A 24,300-nucleotide genomic window follows, 5' to 3' on the forward strand; every position below is an offset into this window, starting at 1 on the left:
TTCAGCAGCTCAGTGCTTTAACACACTTCACCACCGGGACTCATTCTTTTTATAATGTTTTATTATTATGATTATTATTATTATTCCAATGGCTTTCCTGTCCTGCCCCTCCTCTGGTCCTGTCCATCAAGGGAGCTCTTCCTCCCTCCCTCCCCCCTCCCTCCCTGGATGGCTGTTCCGTGCCTGCAGGGGGCGCCATGGAGACCCTTGTGATGCGCTGCAGCATCTCCCTCTGAAGGCCGTTCTCTTGGGAAGTTCACTTTCCTGTTCACAGCAGGAATGAAGAAGGTAGTCTCTGTCTCTCTCTCGTGGTTCTTGCTCCTTGCCCGTGGCCTTTTCAGCCTGTCACTGTGTCGCCTGGTTCGGTCCACATCCCGGTGAGTCTTTTTCGCTCCTCGTGTGGGGAGGAGCAGAGGGACCTAGACGGGGGGAGGGTGTCCCTCTTGGTTCTCTTGGACCCCTCAGCTGCCTTATTTATTTCGTGTCAAAAGCATTGCATAATAGATAAATTTAACAGTGATAAAATAAAGGAAATCACAAGCAGCTAAATAGTTTTAGAAAAAAAATGCATGAGGCAGGGCATTTTGGGCAAGCATACAGCAAGGGTTCCTGTTCTTTTGATGGATGCAGAGTGTTTAGGGAATCGCGATGGATCAATGAGGCTCAGAGACCAAATTTGGTTTTAACACTTTCATTGTAACATTTATTGATAATCACATCACAATCCTATCAAAATCACATCCCGAGAGAGCTCTCACCCACACGCAGACCCACACATCCATATTCTCACGCACAGGCCCTGCTCGGAAGAGGTGATCACGTTCTCCCGACAGACGTGGTCTCGGCGGTTCCGGAAAGCGTGCTGGATCTTTGAGGCCCCTGCATTTGATAGTCTAAAGCAGGGGTCCCCAAACGAAGGCCCGGGGGCCAGATGCGGCCCCCAAGATCATTTACCTGGCCCCTGTCCTAAACTTTAGACTTAGGGTTGCCCTAAGTCTGAAATGACTTGAAGGCACACAACAACAACAATCCTAATTTTGGACTATTTCATCCTAGTCCAGCCCCCCCAATAGTCTGAAGGACCGTGAACCGGCCCTCCACTTCAAAAGTTTGAGGACCCCTGGCCTAAAGTTTTGTCCTTCTTTCGGTTCCTTCTGTTCTTACGGCATGGTTTCAAAACATGCTCAGTCTCAGGCTGCATGACGTATGGGGTGCCAGCTGCACACTTCATTGCCCGTGGTTATTCGGATAGGCCTTCCTGGACCCTCGTTCCGTCTTGCCAGGTGAGAGACGCCTTGCTGATTCCTTGCTTCACCCGCCAAGTCCAGCCCATGTCAGACTTTGCGTGGACTCCGTTTTCTTTTGAGGCCTGTTTCTTCTGTTCTTCACAAGCACCCACACAAACACTCCCGTTCCTTACACACACACACACACACACACTCACACCCTTGATACATCAAGACTAATTTATTGTATACATGTCTGATTCAGTGTCAATTATATGTCTATAATCAATTGTATATAGTTATATAGTTAATATGCATCACAATTCATAATAGTGGCTCTAAGCATTACAATTTGTTTTCAAATACAGAAAATCGATAAGTCAGCCATTTCTACCCACCCCTCCAGTTTCAGCCGTTTTGACCCTTATAAATCACCCTATTTTTTGAAAATAAAAAAAATTAAAAGTAACAATACAAGGAAGGCATAAATAATTTATAATGCTTCAACTGAACATGAAACTAACTACTACATGAGATACAAAACTAAATCAGAAACTAACACACTTGCAAAACAGTGACCTACATAGACACACAACTGAACTAACAAACAGACAGGGATACGTGCCTAAAAGCCTCATTCTATCTGTTAATTTTTATCTTTCATTATTCTACTCACTTTAGATAATATCATATAACACTTCTATTTGTTATAACACTTTTCCAATTAATACCTATTACAACTGACATTTGCCCATGTTGTTGTTGTCAGTTTGTTCGTTGTGGCTAATTTGGAGGTCTTCATAAGCCATTGTTTTTGCTTTGGAATAAAACATTCCTTCCATCCCTGTGTACAGTCAATTCTTACTTGAGTATCTCGCAGTAACTACCCATGCTTTCATTGTAATTGATCATCCAACATTCTCAGCATATAAAACTCTAGTTTCATTTAACCTTGTTTACTTCCAGAATGGAACATATTTTAGTTCAATCTTTCTACAATACACCTCATGTGATGAAATGTCCCAACTTTGAGCTTGAATTTCCAAAATGTGCAAGAGTTGCTTTTGTACATGTTAGAATGACACTGGTGTCAATTAACACCATTCTCTCCAGGTTGAATTCTATGATGTCTATGTATAACCATATTCCGTGAAAAGCTCTGTCCACACTCCATGCATTTCTATGGTTTCTCCCCAGTGTGAGTCCTTTGATGTGAACGTAAAGTTCCACTCTGAGCAAAGCTCTGTCCACACTCCAGGCATTTATAAGGTTTCTCCCCAGTGTGAGTCCTTTGATGTGAGTGTAGATTTGACCCATGAGTGAAGCTCTGTCCACACTCAAGGCATGTATAGGGTTTCTCCCCAGTGTGAGTCCTTTGATGTCTACGTAGGCCTGAACTCTGAGTGAAGCTCTGTCCACACTCCAGGCAGTTATAGGGTTTCTCCCCAGTGTGAGTCCTTTGATGCAAACGTAGACCTGAACTACGAGTAAAGCTCTGTCCACACTCAAGGCAATTATAGGGTTTCTCCCCACTGTGAGTCCTTTGATGTGAATGTAATTGTCCCTTCTGAGTAAAGCTCTGTCCACACTTCAGGCAGTTATAGGGTTTATCCACAGTGTGAGTCCTTTGATGTCTACGTAGGCCTGAACTACGAGTGAAGCTTTGTCCACACTCCAGGCATTTATAGGGTTTCTCCCCAGTGTGAGTCCTTTGATGTCTGCGTAGGCCTGAACTATGAGTGAAGCTCTGTCCACACTCCAGGCATTTATAGGGTTTCTCCCCAGTGTGAGTCCTTTGATGTCTGCGTAGGCCTGAACTATGAGTGAAGCTCTGTCCACACTCCAGGCATTTATAGGGTTTCTCCCCAGTGTGAGTCCTTTGATGTGTATGTAAGCTTCCCTTCTGAGCAAAGCTCTGTCCACACTCTAGGCAGTTATAGGGTTTCTCCCCAGTGTGAATCCTTTGATGTGAACGTAGGCCTGAACTATGGGTGAAGTTCTGTCCACACTCCAGGCATGTATAGGGTTTCTTCCCAGTGTGAATCCTTTGATGTGAATGTAAGCTTCCCTTCTGAGTGAAGCTCTGTCCACACTCCAGGCAGTTATAGGGTTTCTCCCCAGTGTGAATCCTTTGATGTCTTTTCATGTTTCCATGTTTACTAAAGCTCTTTCCACATTCGATACATTTATATGCTTTCTCCTCCATGTCAACAGTGCTATGTACATTTAATTCCAATATGGACACTTGATTCTTGTTTTTCCCTTTCTGATCACTCACAGCACTGGGTTCAAATAACAGGAAAGTAGATTCCATCTAAACATTAAGAACTTCCTGACTGTAAGAGCTGTTCGGCAGTGAAACTCTCTGCCTCAAAATGTAGTGGAGGCTCCTTTGGAATCCTTTAACCAGAGGCCAGATGCACATCTGTCAGGGGTCCTTTGCACTTTCCTTGCACGGCAGAGGCCTGGACTGGGTGCCTCCTGCAGTCTCCTCCGACTCTTCCGTTCTGCTCTATAATCCAAAGTGAATGTAGGAATTCAGCAAGATCACAAAGTCAGTGTTTTAATTGTCCAAAACTCATAAGATTGTGGGTGAACTACAACTCCCATCATGCCAAGTTAACCCCCAGAAACTCCATCAATACTTCCAAGTTTGTATGTTGGGTAAGTTTGCTCTTGACGCATCACGAGTGGGGTCCAGTGTGCTTACTGGCTGTAGGGTGAACTACAACTCCCACCATGGTGAGTCTGTCCCCTCCAACTCCTCCAGTAGGTTGAGTTACATGGGGTTCCGTGTGCCAAGTGTGGTCCAGATCCATCATCAGTGGAGGTCGCAGTTTCCGTGGTTGTGGGTGAACTACAACTCCCAGAAAGGAAGATCAGTCCCTCCAAACCCCTCCAGTAATCACATCTCGGCATATCTGGTCTGGGTGCCAAGTCTGGTCAAGATCCATCCGTGTTTGGGTTCACAGTACTCTCTGGATGCAGGTGAACTACAACTCCCCCAAATCAAGGTGAATTCCCCCCAAAGACCTCCAGTATTTTTTGCTGGTCATGGGGGTTCTGTTTGCCAAGTTAGTTCCAGGTCAATTGTTGGTGGAGTTCAGAGTCCTCACTGATTGTTGGTGAACTATACATTCCAATATGGGTGAACTATAACTCTTGGAAGTCGAGGTCAATCGCCCCCAAACCCCATCAGTATGCAAAGTTGGCCGTGTTGGGCCTGTGTGCCAAGTGAGTTCCAGGTCCATCATTGGTGGGGTTCAGAGTGCAGTTCTTAGATGGCAGGTGAACTATACATCCCAGTCCCTACAACTCCTCTAAATCAGGGTCAGTTCTCCCCAGACCCCCCCCCCCTCTCTCTCTCTCTCTCTCTCCAGTCTGTTCAGCTGCTGATCAATTCCTCTGTTTGCTGTGTGCCAAAGGGAGGGGGGAGGGAGGGAGGAGGGAAAATATAAAAATATATTATTATAAAAATAATAGTATAATATCATAAAAAGAATACAATAATATATAATAAAATATTATAATTATTTTTAATATTATATCATGATTACAATTTGACTTTGGTCAAAGCACAGGGTTGTATAGAGGTAGATTTGCGTGAAGCCCAAACGAGTGCATCGATGACAAATCGGATAGGATACTTATACCATTATATTATGATAAAATAATAATAATATATTAATAATCATACGATAATGTAAAATTGTAATATAGTATGACATAATATATAATAATAAAGTATATTGTGAAAAAAAAAGAAATCTCACATAATATATTATTTGATAATAATAACATAATATACTAATACAATATAACATCTATATATCTATATATATAAAAGGCTTTTGCCATCACAGCGATGCACAAAACAGAAAAACCCCAAACCCCCCAAACTCAAAAATTGGCAACACAATTAATCATCCCCGCCTTCAGTAAGATAAAACAAAATTATACTAAAAACACAATCACAACACCAACAACCGCAACAGGCGATGTACGCATGCGCCACAATCCTCCCAACCCTTTCCGCGCGCACACACACACCCCTCGCTCACCCTCTCTCGCGACCTCCACCGCCCTCGCGCCCTTCACCCTGTTGCTTCACCTTCCTGCCTTCTCGGCCCACCCGAAAGGTGGCTACTCTCTGCGGGCCTCCAGGTGCCCCCCACGGACCCATACACTTTGCCGCCTTCCCCGGCAGCCGGAAAGGCCGCGGAGGCTCCAGGCGGCCGCTGCACATCCAGGCCTCAATTTCCGCCCTTCCCCAACAGCCGACATACATACACACGCACACACACACACACACACATCCCCATATCCATGTACACCCGCCCTCCTCCGCTCCCTCCTCGCCCCTTCCCGGGAGGGCATCTCTTTCCTGGGACGGCGTCCTATGTGAGGCCAGTGCTTGGCGCCTGGCTAGGCCTCGCCTCCCTTCTCAGGCAGCAGGCCCAGCCAAACCCTTCCTCCACCTTTCCCTCCTGCAAAGGGCAGCCGCTCGGAAGCCCAAGGCAGCAGGATGGCGACAGAGGAAAACCACCCTCTGTGGCTGTGCTCCGACCTCAGCCAGCAAAACATTCTGGACTCCAACTCCCAGAAACGCTTGCAAGCTTCTTCAATGGCTATGAATTCTGGGAGTTGAAGACCCAAGCGGTTTCCAGCAATGCCAATGGATGGCGTTCGGGACTCCAACTCCCAGAAACCCTCGTGGATGGTTCAAAGGCCAGGGATTCTGGGAGATGAAGTCCACGGTACCGGTTGAAAAGGCCATTGGCCAGGCGCCAAGGGAAAAAGGACGGCAAAAACAAAGTCACCCTCCTTTTCTATATGACTGGCCTTCATGGTCTCTCAATTAGCAATAATAATAATAAGAATAAAAATAATCCAATAATAATAACCCAACCACACATCCTCAGGAGTGACAATTAAACTGACACTTAAATAATAATAGTAATAATAATAATAATAATAATAATAATAATAATAATAATAATAATAATAATGATGTGCACAATGTCACATATAGGAGTATTATTATTATAAATTTAAACCGTAACTATTCATATCTCACATTTCTATCTAAACAAACATACACGGAATTTCATGTCTACACTTTGGCCCCGTCTCCAAGACATCTCATTAAATATCCCTATTATACAAATACAGGGCATATTTATCCAAATCTAGGTCAATCCCAAAATCCCTGAACATCAGTATTTCAGATTTTTCTCTATCGAAGGAAACATATTGGAATGTCGCGCTTCCGTCTGGGCCCATCCACAAAACATCTCATTAACTATGCACACTATGCAAATGCACGACATACATTTATATATTAATTTACTAAATTTATATCCTGCCCTTCTCACCCCGATGTAGACTCACAGAGGCTTATAAATAATATATACATACAATACATTATATTATTATCAACGCACAATATCAACATTACATATTATGTACTATATTCTACTATACCACTATACTGTCATATTATTTCTAATAAAAATAATAAAATAAATACAAAAAACCCCAAAATAAAATAATACAATTGAAAATAAAAATAAAAATAATATAATCAAATAATAAAATATAATACATAAAAATAATAAAAGAATAAAAATACAAATAATAATAAAACAATAAAAATAAAATAAATACAAATAATACAATAAAAATAATGAAACTAAAAAAAATTAAAAACACTCAAAAATTAATGCAATAAAATACTATAATAACACAAAATAAGTAAAAATAATACAACAAAATAATAAAATATAATAAAAACGTAAGTTACAATAACATTAATTTAAAAATACAAATAACATCAAATAAACATTCCACAACTATTTTTAACCAATACCACCACCACTTTGCCACAGCAACGCGTGGCCGGGCACAGCTAGTATATAATAAAAGTGAAATCGGAGTATGTATCAGCGTTTTGATTGGCCTGGCGGAATATGTGCTCGCGTTTTGATTGGCCTCGCAGAATATGGATCAGCTTTCTAATTGGCCAGCCGGAATATGGGCCAGCTCTGATTGGCCACCACTTTCACAGGCCACTGGGATCGCTGAGGGAAAAACTACTACCAACTGGCTTCGTTCGGCCTACTTCTCTCCTCAGAACGATGCTAGCTTTGGGAGAGTTAACAGCCTCGGCCTACACTTTGGTCATCCAAAACACCACTGGGACCACCAGAAAGGCCGGACCTGGACCAAACCTGACACACATCACCCCATGAACCCACTGACAACGGATGGCCCCCTTTGGCCCCTCTGCTGACATGTTTAAGGCCTTCCAGGCTGGCCCCTCGCTGCTAGGCCGAAAAGGAAGACGCCATCTTGCCTCAGCTTTCAACTTCTTTGTAAGGCCCTACTTGCCTCAAAAGACAGCAGAGAACATTGTTATGATCTTTTGAACGATATGCTTCTGAACACTTCTAGCCCCCAAAGCCCCAATCCAAGCCGCCTTTGATCATTTTGCTAACACGTTTCAGGCCTTACTCCAATATATTACTCCAATATAGTAATAGACAATGCTGATATTGTGCTATGCTAATATATTATAGTATATACGTACAATATAATGTAATACAATAAAATAATACTACACTATTATAATTGTATATTACCTATTACATGTAATATTGCAGTATAGTACAATATAGAAATAGATAATGCTGATATTGTGCTATGCTAATAATATATTATAGTATATACGTATAATATTATAATGCAATACAATATAATAATACTACACTATTATAATTGTATATTACCTATTACATGTAATGTTGCAGTATAGTACAATATAGTCATAGATAATGCTGATATTGTGCTATGCTAATAATATATTGTCCTGTATGTACATACCATTGCTAAGCCGCTGTGAGTCCCCTTCGGGGTGAGAAGGGCGGGATAGAAATGCAGTAAACAATAAACACATAAACAAACAAGTCCAAAGGGAGGGGGAGGGAGGGGGAGAGGCCTTGGCGGCCATTGAGGCCTCGTTTCTTCCGGGAGGGAGGCAGGCCCCGCCCCCTCCTCCTTCCCCAAGACAGACCCAGAGACACTCAATCCGGATAGAATATCAATATCAATATCAATCTCAATACCTCCCTCCCTCCCTCCCTCCCTCCCTCCCTCTCTCTCTCTCTCCCTCCCCTCCTTCGCGCCACAGAAAACAATGGCGGCGAGAGAGGCTCTGCGCAGGCCCAGCCAGGAAGAAGCCCCGCCCCTCCTCCGCCCCTCGCCCCCCATTGGCCGAGTCCGTGACGCCCCGCCCACGAGCGGGCCCCTATTGGCTCCGGCCTTGATGGACGGGTGACAAGGACGGGCAAGAAAGAAGGCGGCTTCTGAGGGCAGGACGGAGGCCCCGCCCCCTCTCCGTCGGAGGGAGTGACGTCAGGGCGTGGGCGGGGCGTGGCGAGGGTTCCTCCTCACAGACACCCTTCCGGGGGGCGGGGCTTCTCCCTTTGAGAGACGGGAGGGAGGGGCGGGGCCTTGGCCTGGCAGGGGAAGGGAGGGACCTCATTGGCTGAGCAGGGGAGGGCGGGGCCTTGCCTCTTGAGGCCCCGCCCAGCACAGAGAGGACCAACCCGGGCCGCCCTTTCCTTCTCGGCCGTTCGGAGGGCGCCCTTCCCAGCCTGGCCGCTGCGTGGCAGCCAAGAGCTCTGGTGACGTCAGAGCCCCGCCCCCTCTCTCTGCCTCTATCCTCCGCCTGCTCCGCCGTTGAGATCTTAGGGTCTTCGGATTGTTCTTGGTCTGGATCCTCCCCTGTGGCCACTCCTGGGAGTGCATGACTCCGGTGGTTGTGCCCGCAGGTTCACTGGAAAACGCAAGCCCCCTCACCATGACAAGGTGACAATCCATCGAGGGGGCTTTCTACAATACATCACATGTGATGAAATGTCCCAACTTTGAGCCCGCATTTCCAAAATTTGCAAGAGTTGCTTTTCTACGTGTTAGAATGACACTCTGAGGTCAATTAACACCATTCTCTCCAGGGTGAATTCTATGATGTCTATGTATAATGTTATTTCATGAAAAGCTCTGACCACATTCCATGCATTTTTACGGTTTCTCTCCAGTGTGAGTCCTTTGATGCAAACGTAGAGCTCCACTCCGAGAAAAGCTCTGACCACACTCCAGGCATGTATAGGGTTTCTCCCCAGTGTGAGAGTTTTGATGTCTACGTAGATTTGAACTATGAGTGAAGCTCTGTCCACACTCCAGGCATTTATAGGGTTTCTCCCCAGTGTGAGTTCTTTGATGCGAACGTAGGCCTGAACTGTGAGTGAAGGTCTGTCCACACTCCATACATGTATAGGGTTTCTCCCCAGTGTGAGAGTTTTGATGTGAACGTAGGCCTGAACTGTGAGTGAAGGTCTGTCCACACTCCAGACATGTATAGGGTTTCTCCCCAGTGTGAGTCCTTTGATGTTGACGTAGTCCTGAACTATGAGTGAAGCTCTGTCCACACTCCAGACATTCAAAGGGTTTCTCCCCAGTGTGAGTCCTTTGATGTAAACGTAGGCCTGAACTACGAGCGAAGGTCTGTCCACACTCCAGACATTCAAAGGGTTTCTCCCCAGTGTGAGTCCTTTGATGTTGACGTAGTCCTGAACTATGAGTGAAGCTCTGTCCACACTCCAGACATTCAAAGGGTTTCTCCCCAGTGTGAGTCCTTTGATGTCTACGTAGGCCTGAACTACGAGCGAAGGTCTGTCCACACTCCAGGCATTTATAGGGTTTTTCCCCAGTGTGAGTCCTTTGATGTTGACGTAGTCCTGAACTCTGAGTGAAGCTCTGTCCACACTCCAGACATGCAAAGGGTTTCTCCCCAGTGTGAGTCCTTTGATGTAAACGTAGGCCTGAACTACGAGCGAAGGTCTGTCCACACTCCAGACATTCAAAGGGTTTCTCCCCAGTGTGAGTCCTTTGATGTTGACGTAGTCCTGAACTATGAGTGAAGCTCTGTCCACACTCCAGACATTCAAAGGGTTTCTCCCCAGTGTGAGTCCTTTGATGTCTACGTAGGCCTGAACTACGAGCGAAGGTCTGTCCACACTCCAGGCATTTATAGGGTTTTTCCCCAGTGTGAGTCCTTTGATGTTGACGTAGTCCTGAACTATGAGTGAAGCTCTGTCCACACTCCAGACATTCAAAGGGTTTCTCCCCAGTGTGAGTCCTTTGATGTAAACGTAGGCCTGAACTACGAGCGAAGGTCTGTCCACACTCCAGACATGTATAGGGTTTCTCCCCAGTGTGAGTTCTTTGATGTGAACGTAGACGTGAACTATGAGTGAAGCTCTGTCCACACTCCAGACATTCAAAGGGTTTCTCCCCAGTGTGAGTCCTTTGATGTTGACGTAGTCCTGAACTCTGAGTGAAGCTCTGTCCACACTCCAGACATTCAAAGGGTTTCTCCCCAGTGTGAGTCCTTTGATGTAAACGTAGGCCTGAACTACGAGCGAAGGTCTGTCCACACTCCAGACATTCAAAGGGTTTCTCCCCAGTGTGAGTCCTTTGATGTTGACGTAGTCCTGAACTATGAGTGAAGCTCTGTCCACACTCCAGACATTCAAAGGGTTTCTCCCCAGTGTGAGTCCTTTGATGTAAACGTAGGCCTGAACTACGAGCGAAGGTCTGTCCACACTCCAGACATTCAAAGGGTTTCTCCCCAGTGTGAGTCCTTTGATGTTGACGTAGTCCTGAATTATGAGTGAAGCTCTGTCCACACTCCAGACATTCAAAGGGTTTCTCCCCAGTGTGAGTCCTTTCATGCCGTAGCAGATGGCTCCTCCAACTGAAGCTCTTTCCACACTCAAGACATGTAAAGGGTTTCTCCTCCATGTTGACAGTTATGATTGACTGCGATATAAACACGTGAATGTTCCCTTTTTCTTTCTGATCAAAATTGAGTTTCACAAGATTGGCACCTAGAGAGGATTTCTTCTTCCCGCAGGATTTCTTTCATTATTGCCCTTTGGTTTCCAAATTCCTAAATCTATACTAGATACTGATAATTTCTTTTCATGCCTGTGGTGACTTCATAGGGTCTTCATTTCCCTGATCAAGAAAAAAGAAGCAAAAGGTTGAACATGAAGCTGCAAACTTCCTTTATTTCCAAGATTATCCTCTTTTCCGTTCATGGCTCATGTTGAAAATGGAACCACCAAGAAATGGAGATATGAAGGGTCTCAAGGACACACAGAAACAAACAAAGGTGATCACCGATTTATGAACAATAAGGGATGGATTCAGAAGGAAAGAAGGGAGGGAGGATGAAAATAATGAGTGATTGATGGAAGGAAAGAGGGATGGATGGAAGAAAAAGGGATCTTCGTACAATACTAAAGAGCCACATTGATTTTTTTTGCTTGACCTAAACACGGCTAAAGAAACAAAAGGCAGACAGTCAGACAGGCCAGAGACGGGGCTTCATTCACTCTGAATAAAGGGTTTCCGTGAATTACCAGCATAAGTTAAATATTAAGAGGCACAATGATCACATTATTTATGATTTCATGAATGTCTAGATTCCCTTTCAGGCCACAAGGGATCCCAGGTCCGTTTCCTGTGCATCCCACATTAGACCTCTGCTGCCACCAAATTTCCTACATCTCTCAAAGGAATCCCAAATTCCCAAAGACGTTGCCTTCCTGCCTGGCAAATTCAACACCCCATTTAGGCATGCTGAGATGCTCACAGAACTGGTCTCGCCTGGACTAAGTCCCCGTTGGGCTGTTCACTCCCTTGGTTGAGCCGCAGGACGGCATGCAAATTCACAGGCACAGATCAGTCGGGAAACCCTCCTTCCTGCCCAGCCCTTTCCACCCCTGTCCATTTCCGCCTCTATTTCCTGCCCTCTGTTGTGGGGAAAGGCTTTTCAGCAGGTGAAGGCTGGGTTCTGGTCTTTGGCTGGGTTCTGTGGTCTTTGGATACAGGTGAACTACAACTCCCAAAATCAAGGCCCATTCCCACAAACACCTGCAATATGTTCAGTTGGTCATGAGGCTTCTCTGTGCAAAGTGTGGTCCTGGTCCATTGTCAGTGGGGGTCACTTTTTCTCTGGATGCAGGTGAACTATAAGTCCCTTTTCCCCCTACTAGTCCAATATGTTCTATTAGTTATGATGGCTCTGTGTATCAGGTGTGGTCCTGGTCCATCATTGGTAGGGTTTGATTGCAGGTGAACTATAAATCCCAGTACCTACTACTCCCAAATGCCTGGGCCAATTCCCCTCAAAACCCACCAAATGTGGGCACATCAGGTATGCATGGCAAGTTAGGTCCAGGCCCATCATAGCGTTCATAGCGTTCTAGGTGTAGGTGAACTACAACTCCTCTACATTCCCCAGTAGGGGTCACAGCAGTGCTCTGACTTGATGCAGGGTGAACTATAAATTTCACCATGTGCAGTCAATCCCCAAACTCCTCCAATAAGTTTAGTTCCTTCTCAGTTCTGCTGTGTTTGTTATGCAGACAGATTTGAAAGGGAAGGGCAGTAGGCGGGGTCATGCATATTTCACAGCAATGGAGAACCCTGGGATGCCTGCCTGTGGTGGAAGAAAAAGTAAAATCTAGGATGAAATGGTCCCCAAATGAAAGCATTCCTTGGGTGGTGGGCCGTAGTGTTTGGGAAGGACATTGGTAGGGGCTGGGCCACATGTTCATGGCGTTCGCTGTAACCGCAATGTCAGTGAAAGAGAGGTGACTTGCTGGATTCTCAGGCCTGGGAAGTATAGCCTGTTTGTGGAGGCCAGAGGCTGTCTGTGTGAGCGGACAACCGTGCCACATACACACATACAGGTTTTCGCTTTTATTATGGATTTAGATTTAGATAGATAGATTTAGATTAGATTAGATTTAGATTAATTAGATAGATTAGATTTAGATAGATTTAGATTAGATTTAGATAGATTTAGATTAGATTTAGATAGATTTAGATTAAATTTAGATTAGATTTCACTTCACTTTATTTCTTAATTAGTCGCTCTCCACCAGAGTGCTCCGAGCGACTTACAATTTAAAATATCATTCAACATAAAAACATTCAACCTAAAAACATTCATCAGTGACTATTTGGCAAATTAGATCTGATTTACTTAAATGCACAACCAAACAGCCAAGTCTTGAGCGCTTTTCCAAAAGGTCGCAACTCCGACATTCCTCTAATATATGGAGGCAATGAGTTCCACAGAATTGGAGCATAGATCGAAAAGGCTCTACGCCTTGTAGCTTCCAGGCGTACCTCCCTAGGGCCCGGTAGATATAGATATATACCGTGTTTCCCCGAAAATAAGACAGTGTCTTATATTAATTTTTGCTCCCAAAGATGCTCTAGGTCTTATTTTCAGGGGATGTCTTATTTTTCCATGAAGAAGAATTCACATTTATTGTTGAACAAAAAAATGAACATTTATTATATACTGTACAGTAGTTGTCATCACAAATCAGCATAACCAGAGAAACTGTAAATCCTATCAAGAATTTCTTGTTACTACCATTATTTCCATGTACAACTGGTATCAATCCTGCATGCTCTGATGTTTTGTTCGGCAGGCGCTGGGCATGCTTCCAAACAAAAACTTTACTAGGTCTTACTTTCGGGGGAGGCCTTATATTTAGCAATTCAGCAAAATTTCTACTAGGTCTTATTTTTCGGGGATGTCTTATTTTTGGGGAAACAGGGTAGATACAGATGCTACCTTATAATAATCTGGACCAAAAATTTTAAAAATGGCAGATTATATTAAACATGGACTGTAATGGAAATAAAGAGTCAGAATAAATAAAACTAAATGGTATAAACCATAAAAAGGGTTAGGTCTCCCAAATACTAAATTATATGATCATGCCAATCAAATAAGGTTCGTAGTGGAAGGATTAGCGAAGCAAGGAAAACTGGAAGGGCCAGAACAGTGGTTCTCAACCTGGAGTCCCTCCCCAGGTGTGTTTGGCCTACAACTCCCAGAAATCCCAGCCAGTTCAGTTTACCAGCTGTTAGGATTTCTGGGACTGGAAGGCCAAAAACATCTGGGGAGGGACCCCAGGTTGAGAACCACTGGGCTAGAAGAAGAGGATAAGAAATTAGAATGGAAACCAGAGTGTATTTTAATAGAAAATAAAGGAAAGTCTAAAAAAAATTGGTATAATGAACAGAGTAACCCCCTTATATAATCCCACAACCCCACCAGTATTCAAATTTGAGCACTTCGGGTATTGCCAAATGTGGTCCAGTGAATGAAAAGATATCCTGCATATCAGATTGTCAGGATCTGACCGCCAAGCATTCACACTAAGCTGACCTGTTCCCATCCTGCCAGAGCCATTCAAATGGAGATACCCTAAATGATAAGGGCCATCTGGCTGGGAGGATTGATTTGTGGACTGCTGTGGCCTCTGAGCCTGGGAAAGAACTATCGACAGATAGGTGTGAATGTGGAAGGGGGGTCGGGGGGAAGTAGTAGTTTGATATGCTGAGGTCTGGGCGGATCTCTGTCAGTAGTAGCTTCACTTTCATCTTGGCAAGAAGGATTTCAATAAAGTGTATCCACGGAATACCTGTGTGAGCCTGCTTTGTGTCCTACACCTTCCAAGGACTGACATTACAATTCACAACAGTAGCAAAATGACAGTTACGAAGGAGCAACGAAAATAATGTTATGGTTGGGGGTCACCACAACATGAGGAAGTACTGTATTAAGGAGTCACGGCATCAGGAAGGTTGAGAACCACTGGCTGAAAGAGAAGCAGGGTCTGTGGAGCCTCCAGAAATGAAGAGGAGGGGGTTGGAGAGGAGCCACATGCAAACATCGGAAAGGAGGCCCCAAGGAAGAGGGAGGGGGCTTCCTTTCTGCTGCCCTGGAGACGAGGCCTCAGCGGAGCCGTGGGTTCCAAGGAAAGGGAAGGAGATCCCACCCGAACCTCAGGAAGGGCTGCTCAGTGGTGGGAGGTTCCTCCTTTGGAGGTTCTGAAACAGTGGCTGGGTGGCCATCTGTCGGGGCTGCTTTTGTGGTGCTTCTCCTGCCTGCCTGCCTGCCTGGCGGAAAGAAAGGAGGGGGCCGGGCAGGGTGGCCCTTCTGTGGGTTCCTCCCCACTCTGGGATCCTCTGGTTCCCCTTGGGAGGGGCTGGTTGCATGCTGCAAGTTGGGCTCTGTGGATGACCCAGGAAGGAATCCCACTGGAGCATTGCCGCACACCAAGGTATTTGGGAGTCACCCTGGACTCTGACCTATAAGAAGCACTGCTTGGCTATCAAGCAACAAGGGGGCGCTGGAAATAACATCGTATGACAGCTGACTGGCACACCCTGGGGATCACAACCAGGCGTGGTGAAGACATCTGCCCTTGCGTTTGGCTACTCTGTGGCTGAGTACGCATGCCACATGAGGTCATGAGTTCGAGGCCAGCCCGTGGCGGGGTGAGCACCCGTCAATTAAAAATAAAAAATAGCCCCTGCTCGTTGCTGACCTAGCAACCCGAAAGATAGTTGCATCTATCAAGTAGGAGATAAGGTACCACTTATAAAGTGGGGAGGCAAGATTAACTAATTTACGACCTGGAATGAGGAAGTGCCGTCAGAGTGGATGATGAAGCAGCTGCTCCCCCCTGTGGCCAGAATCAAACATCCCCTCAGAAGAAGGTTAACTTGCCTCTGCGTGTGTCTCTCAGTCTCTGTTTGATGTGTTTATGGGCATTGAATGTTTGCCCTATGTGTGTTATAATGTGATCCGCCCTGAGTCCCCTTCGGGGTGAGAAAGAAGGGCGGAATATAAATACTGTAAATAAATAAATGCCCAGCGTGGAACACATCCCACAATGTTAAAACAGCGGATGTGGCCCTTAAGGAGACATGCCACATTATGACAGGGTGTGTACTGCTGGAGAAATTATACTGTTTAGCATTGCACCACCTGACATCCGCCGGGAATTAGCTGCCAGTAATGAAAAGACTAAGGCTGTGACATCTCCGGCCCATCCCCAGTTCAGCTATCAGGCAGCACACCAAGGCCTTAAATCAAGACACAGCTTCCTAAGATCTACAGAGATACTCACAAGAAGACCTCAGCAAGCCAGAGTCCAAAAGTGGCAGGACTGAGACCAGATGAGAGTCTTCCCCCTGGGCACTCAGAAGACAGAGCGGCTCAGAAGACGCTGAACAGACCTGGCACCACGAGATGCAGATATATTTGGAGAGGAGCCCCGTGTGGACATGGGGAAGGAGGCCCCGGGGGAGGGGAGGGGGAGTCCTTCCTGCAGGGAAGGGGTGGGTGGGAGTGGGCCTTGGCTCTGGGGTGGGAGTGAGAGTGACCCCCACCGACAACGGACCGGGACCGGACTTGGCCCAGAGAAGCCCCTTGACCCACTGAAGATCCTGCAGGGGTCCCTGGGAATGGGCCTTGGTTTTGGGAGTTGCAGTTCACCTGCAGCCAGAAAGGAGGGAACCCGGATGAGGTCAGGTCTGGACCAGGCTTGGCAGACAGGCCCAATATGGTCAGCTGTGCAGGCAGGCCTGGTTTAATAATAATAATAATAATAATAATAATAATAATAATAAGGCCACCCTGCTGGGATCTGCGCGCATCACCCGAAATTACATCACACAGTCCTAGACCCTTGGGAAGTGCTCGACTTGTGATTTTGTGAAACGAAATCCAGCATGTCTATCTTGTTTGCTGTGTCATAATAAAGTAATAATAATAATAATAATAATAATAATAATAATAATAATAATAGATCTCTATTTACATCCCTCTCTCCTCCCTCTCGGGACCCAAAGCGGCTGACAAGGTATTGAAATCCCATAAACAACAGAGCAGGTGGACAATGTAAACACAACGGGATAAACAGAGGAAGGGAAACCACTGGAGCAGGCCTGTGGAGACCCGTCTGGGGAGGAGGGCATCCTGGGAGTTGTAGTCCTCCCTCCTCCGAGAGCCCCGAAGGCAGCCGGGGACGGGCCAGGCCTCACGGACTCCCTCCCGCGGCCTCCCTTCCCTCACGCCCCGAAGCAGGCCGGGCCCCTCCCCCTCCGCCTCCCCCCCGGGCACCCCAGGCGAGCCTCCCTCCCTCTCCCCACAGACCTCTCTCTCTCTCTGTCTCGGCCTCTCCGTCCTCTTCCCTCCGCCGCCTGCCTTCCTTCCCGCCTCACAGACACAGACCAGGCCTCAGGAGAAGCGAGGCGCCGCCATCTTCCCCCTCTTCGTCCTCCTCCTTCCCCGGAGCCCGCCCCCGCCCCTCCAATTGGCTGAGCCCGGGACGCCCCGCCCACCGGAGGACCCCCATTGGCTGCCTGCCGCTCCCCCTCCTTTGATGGACGGGCGAGAGAGAGAGAGAGAGAGAGAGAGAGAGAGAGAGAGAGAGAGAGAGGAGGCGCAGGAGGGAGGGCGAGGCATCTCTCTCTCTCTCTCTCTCTCTCTCTCTCTCTCTCTCCGGGGCCAAGGCCAGCCCCCCCCCCCCCCGTCCACCCACCCACCCCCGGCCAGGATTATTTATTGATGTGTTTATTTATTTAGAGGTTTATTTATTTATTACTAGCTGTGCGTTGCTGTGGCGTTGTCTGGTGGTGTTGGTGAGAAATTTGAGTTAGTGGTGGTATTGAATGTCTGTTGTATGGTTGTCTTGATGTTTAGTATGTACAGCTTCTGCTGGCCCGTTTAGCTTGGATGAGACTCTACTGTATTTGGTTGTTTGTGTCATGTGAAAGTGGTGAGAGTAGAGGGGGTCTTTGTCGCTGTGTAGTATTGTATAGTATGCATACGTTGTCCAAGTGTTGTGAATGGTTAGATTGTGTCTTGGTGCATAGTAGAAAGGGTTGGGGTGGATGGCCATTCGGGGTGTCTCCAAATTATTGGATGGTATAGTTCTATGATTATTATTATTATTGTTGCTGTTATCATCATGATTATTATCTTTATTATCATCATTATGATTATATAGTGGGTGGATGGCCATCTGTCAGGAGTGTTTGGATTGTGTCCTCCTGTGTGGTAGAAGGAAGTTTTACTGGATGATTCTCAGGGGTCTCTGCAAACCTTAGGATTGTATGATGATGTTGTTATTATTATTATTATTATTATTATTATTATTATTATTATTATTATTAATATTGAGAGGCTGGGTGGCCATCTGTTGGGAGTGCTTGGATTGTGTCCTGCATGGCAGATCGTGGGAGGTGTTAGCTGGCCCTGATTGTTTAGTGTCTGGCATTCCCGTGTTTTAAGAGTGTTGTTTTTTATTTGGTGTTGTGATTTTAAGCTTGTTAAAATATTAGGAGTCAGATTGTGTTGATTGTCATGGTTCATAGCATATATTTAAAATATTGAGTATTAAAATGGGTTGGATATTGTATAAGGTTGGATAAGGTTGTATAGTGGAGATAAATGATTCGGGTGATGGGCGGGCGCTAGGACCCAGGGGAAAGCTTTTCCCCATTGCTTGCCTTTCCTCTTGCCGGCGGCCATTATGCTTTCTCTTTCCCTCCCTCCCGGCATGGCTCCTGATGGTGCGTTGTGGGTTCTGGCCATGTGGAGGTGCGTGACGTGATATGTTGTTGTTTCAACCTTAAGGCGTGGATGATGGGTTGTGTTGTCAAATTTCGAGGTTGGGGGGGCCTTTACTTTTGTTGTTTTGCTCGGTGCCGCGATTCCATCACCCTTTTATATATATATATTTATTTATTTCCATCATTTCTATGCCACCCTTCTCACCCAAAGGGACTCAGGGCAGCTCACAATCTGGCAAAATTCAATGCCGTATATAGTACAAAAAATAAAACATAGGCAATTAAAGCAATTGGTTTAGCATAGTACAATAAATACATTTAAAACAGTACAATAACAACCATCAGCTCTGGGTGATTTTGCTTTTTTAAAGTTTCCTATTACCTCATCGATTTCCTGATATGAAATAACCTTTTGTAAAAAATGTTTGTCCTCTTCTCCCAATATTTCTCGGACCCAGTCATCGCATTGCAAATTATTTTCACCTTTATATAATTTCTGGTAGAAATCAGCAAATGTATCTGTTACAATCAGGCAGCGAGAGCACCGAAAACCAACACTGAGGCCAATAATCTTTTAATATCTTTATTAAAGCAAATAACAGTCTGTAAAGATGTGTGAGGGAAGAATCTTTTTGATCCCACCGCTGCCACCAATTTGTACAGATGTGTGACAGGAATGGAATCCTCTTGATCCCACCACACACACAGATACCACCAATTATAAAGATGTCTTATGGATGATGATTTTAATTAATTATTTATTTAATTATCTTCTTCGCTGCCACCAATGGAGGAGATGTCGGCAGATGGCACTGGTTCTTTTTATACCTTCTTTGTTTATTTTACCTCAGATGTTGATATTGCTTAACTTGGTATATAATTGTGACAGAGACTTAGATGGAATTAAATCAAAACAAGTTTATTGCTTGTACCGAGCTTGATGGTTTCTTATAACTTTTAAAAGGCACTTAGCTTAATGGTTACAAACAGATATGAGGTGTTCAAACTTTCAAAATACTTCTTCCTCTCAGCTAAACTAAAACCTGATCCTCCTGGATCTACTGGGATTAACTTTCCCTAAACCACAGCCTCTGTAAATGACCCTAAACAAGTCCCCTAACTTGCTTAGTCTGGCCTAATAGAGGTCTGTCCTTCTGGTTCCCTTCAGTCTTGAAACCAGACTGCTCCCTGTGATTTAAAATCACAGACTGTCTAAAATAAATCCTTTTATTTTAGACCTGACTCAAATTTTTTTGAGTCACCCTGATCCTCCACATGAGAATCAGTCTTCTTCCTGCGACTAAAAATCACAGACTGAAACTGGGTTTTAAAACATTCCCCTTTTCCTTTCCAAATGGCGGTTGGCTCCGCCCCCATTGTCATAGCAGCCGGTTCTTCAATGCTGGTATTAACAGCTCTAATACTCACCATTTTAAATTAACCAAACCTGACTGTTTAAACAAATCAAATAAACATGTCATCATTAAACAAAATAAAATCATACACTTCTTTACACAGTCCAAAAATGAATTGGTGGAGAAGTTGAGCAAGCAAAAGCCCTTTAAGAAAAGGTATAAGATAGTCCAGAAATGTCAAGGAATATGTCCAGTATTAGAGTCCAAAGTCCAGGTACCGAAACACACTCAAACCAAAACAGGGTTTGAGTGGGGAGTCAATCCAGCAGGCAAGAAACACAAACAGGGTTCAAACATTCATGAAAGTTCTTAGAAGCAAGGCAGAAACTTGAGAGCGTAGAAACAAAACTTGGCACATGAAATGAGAGAGAAGTAGACTCAATCCCAGTCTACTCGCGAGTAACAGCAACTGCTGACCGCTCGAGCCAAGAGGCTGGGAACTGGAGGCAACGAAGCTTCTTAACGTTGGGTAACGTTGACACCACGGGGAAACTACTGTGAGCAAGGCTTTTATTGAGGTGCAAAGTCTTCCCCCCAAGGGACCTTCCTCTCCTAAGTTCCCAAGGGAAAGGCTTCTAGCAAGAGTCTCCACGCTCAGCCAAGCGGGCACTCCTCCTCAGCGATGGTTTCTGAGATCTTTGCTTGTTTAGATAGCGTCTTCTGTTGAAGGACACGGATTCTGGAGAGCTTAGGACAGGGGTCCCCAAACTTTTTAAACAGGGGACCAGTTCACAATCCTTCGGACCGTTGGAGGGCCAGACTATAGTTGGCCACCGAGCAATAATAATAACAACAACAACAACAACAACAGCAATAATAATAATAATAGAGGGTTGTAAGAGACCTCTTGGGCCATTGAGTCCAATCCCCTTCTGCCTTTGTGCACCGAAAACACAAGCAAAGCACCCCTGACAGATGGCCACCCAGCCTCAATGTTTAATAATAATAATAATAATAATAATAATAATAATAGTAATAATAATAAAGAGGGTTGTAAGAGACCCCTTGGGCCATTGAGTCCAACCCCCTTCTGCCTTTGTGCACCGAAAGCACAAGCAAAGCACCCCTGACAGATGGCCACCCAGCCTCAATGTTTAATAATAATAATAATAATAATAATAATAATAGTAATAATAATAAAGAGGGTTGTAAGAGACCCCTTGGGCCATTGAGTCCAACCCCCTTCTGCCTCTGGCACCAAAAGCACAAGCAAAGCACCCCTGACAGATGGCCACCCAGCCTCAATGTTTAATAATAATAATAATAATAATAATAATAATAATAATAATAAAGAGGGTTGTAAGAGACCCCTTGGGCCATTGAGTCCAATCCCCTTCTGCCTTTGTGCACCGACAACACAAGCAAAGCACCCCTGACAGATGGCCACCCAGCCTCAATGTTTAATAATAATAATAATAATAATAATAATAATAATAATAATAATGATAGAGGGTTGTAAGAGACCCCTTGGGCCATTGAGTCCAACCCCCTTCTGCCTCTGGCACCAAAAGCACAAGTAAAGCACCCCTGACAGATGGCCACCCAGCCTCAATGTTTAATAATAATAATAATAATAATAATAATAATAATAATAAAGAGGGTTGTAAGAGACCCCTTGGGCCATTGAGTCCAATCCCCTTCTGCCTCTGGCACCAAAAGCACAAGCAAAGCACCCCTGACAGATGGCCACCCAGCCTCAATGTTTAATAATAATAATAATAATAATAATAATAATAATAATAATAATAAAGAGGGTTGTAAGAGACCCCTTGGGCCATTGAGTCCAACCCCCTTCTGCCTCTGGCACCGAAAACACAAGCAAAGCACCCCTGACAGATAGCCACCCAGCCTCAATGTTTAATAATAATAATAATAATAATAATAATAATAATAATAATAATAATAAAGAGGGTTGGAAGAGACCTCTTGGGCCATTGAGTCCAACCCCCTTCTGCTTCTGTGCACCAAAAGCAGATGCAAAGCACCCCTGGGAGATGGCCACCCAATAATAATAATAATAATAATAATAATAATAATAATGATGATGATGATGGTTGTAAGAGAAGAAGAGACCCCTTGGGTCATTTAGCCCAACCCCCTTCTGCCCTTGTGCCGTGGGGGCCGGATAAATGGCTTCGATGGGCCGCATCCGGCCCCCGGGCCTTAGTTTGGGGACCCTTGGCTTAGGACATCTGGCAAGGGAGTAGTTTTCCTGCCTCTTCTAACACAACTAGTAGTATCTCTACTCAAAGACTCCATCACAACAGCAGGCATGGGCCAACTTGGGCCCCCCCTCTCCCTCTCTCCAGGCGTTTTGGACTTCAACTCCCACAACTCCCACAAGCCTCAAGACCCTTCCTTTTCCCCTCAGCCACTTAAGCAAGGAAAGGGCCTGAGGCTGTTAGGAACGGCGGGAGTTGAAGTCCAAAACACCTGGAGGGAGGGCCCAAGTTGGCCCATGCCTGTGTTACACAAAGCAGAGCCCAGAAGGAGCCTTGGATCAGCAATTGAAAGGGGAAATGAAGTGAAAGGGTTCAAAGGGACTTGGAAGGGGCCCCAGCAGAAAGTCAAGAAGAAGAAGAGGAGGAGGAGGAAGAGGAGGAAGTTGAATAAATAAAACTGAACAATTCAAACTTATTTTGAAAACAACTGTTTACTTTTCCTCCTCCTCTCTCGACACACAAGGACTGAAATGGCTCCGCTGGTCACTGTGGGTTGTTGCTGGTTGCTTTCCTGTGTTCGCTAAGCTCCGTCGAGTAGGTGGAGCGAGTTTCCAGCCATTTCGGCATAGTTTGTTTTAATCCGGATTATTTCCCAGGATAATCCAGATTATATCCCGAGTTCGGGGTTTTTTTAGTTCTTTTTGGACATTGTTTTGAGCCCATTTTTGGCTGTTTTCTAGGCTCTTTTGTGTTGTTTTGCAATAATAAATAAATAAACTTTATTTTTATATCCCGCCCCATCTCCCCGAAGGGACTCGGGGCAGCTCACAACAGGGACAAGCCCGAACAACAACAACATATTTAACATAAACTTAAAACATTCCAACAATACACAAAATAAAATAATGGACAAATACATTAAAATCCAAGCAGATAAAATCAGAGTAATTAAAAGCAACCCAGTGGGGACAGGTTTCATCAAGTGCTGTATCATGGAAATAAGTAACAGTGATAAAGTGCCATATGCTTTCAAAACAGAAAGAAGCATTCTAATAACAGCTCTTTTGGGCCTGTTCATTTAAACGCGCTCTGGAACAACCGTGTTTTCAATTCCCGACGGAAAATGGGCAGGGAAGGAGCTCACCTGATCTCCTTAGGGAGAGAGTTCCCGAGCCGGGATGGGGGCCACTGCCGAGAAGGAAGGCCCTCTCTCTCCCTCGTCCCCACCAGCCGCATTTGAGACGGAGGCGGGAGCGAGAGGAGCGCCTCCCCGGATGATCTCAGGGCTCGCGTTGGCTCGTAGGAGAGGAGGCGATCACGGAGATAGGCAGGTCCTGAACCGTTTAAGGCTTTATAGGTAATAACCTGCACCTTGAATTGGGCCCGGAAACTTATTGGTAGCCAGTGGAGCTGTTTAAACAAAGGAGTTGACCGTTCTCTGTAACTACCGTGTTTCCCCGAAAATAAGACATCCCCATAAAATAAGACCTAGTACAGGTTTGGGGGAATTGCCAAATATAAGACCTCCCCCGAAAATAAGACCTAGGAGGGAGCCGCCGCCGCTGCCGCCGGGGCTCCTTTCTCCTTCCTCGGCTGGTGCTGTGTGAAAGCGTCGTCGCTCATGCTTTCCCCTCTCCCTTCCCTTGCTTCCCTCTTTGGCCGGCACTCGCTCAAGAGAGGGAAGGAAAAAGCGAGAGAAGCAGCTTCTCCTTAAGCTGTGTGCATGAGATCCTTTTCGCCTGCCTTTCTCTTTCCCTTTGGCCAGGCATGCACTCTTCCTGCCTTCTCATTTTCCCACCTCCTCACCTTCCACGTGGCTGCCTTTCCTGCCTCCTTCCTCACTGGATGTGTGCCAGATAGTGTTTGAGAACCAGGTACATTTTTCAAGAAAGGTCTATTATTATTATTATTTCTACTTTTTGGAAGTGGGTTTTGCACTACAGGTCCCATCAGGCCTTAGCTATGGAATGGTGGGAG

At 45.4% G+C, this 24,300-nt stretch overlaps 1 protein-coding gene across 1 annotated transcript; it reads right to left on the bottom strand.

Moving 5' to 3' along the window:
• Positions 1-8,407: 8,407 nt before the first annotated feature.
• LOC103282225 (zinc finger protein 844-like) lies at positions 8,408-17,454 on the bottom strand. The gene is made up of 2 exons (XM_062966086.1): positions 17,326-17,454; positions 8,408-11,306 (listed from the first exon to the last, which is right to left on the bottom strand). Exon 2 carries the CDS (start codon positions 11,018-11,020, stop codon positions 9,200-9,202), a length of 1,821 nt encoding a protein of 606 aa, XP_062822156.1. The 5' UTR covers positions 11,021-11,306; positions 17,326-17,454; the 3' UTR covers positions 8,408-9,199.
• Positions 17,455-24,300: the final 6,846 nt, after the last annotated feature.

Source organism: Anolis carolinensis, unplaced genomic scaffold (assembly GCF_035594765.1).
Source record: "Anolis carolinensis isolate JA03-04 unplaced genomic scaffold, rAnoCar3.1.pri scaffold_17, whole genome shotgun sequence".
NCBI classification, from domain to species: domain Eukaryota; kingdom Metazoa; phylum Chordata; class Lepidosauria; order Squamata; family Dactyloidae; genus Anolis; species Anolis carolinensis.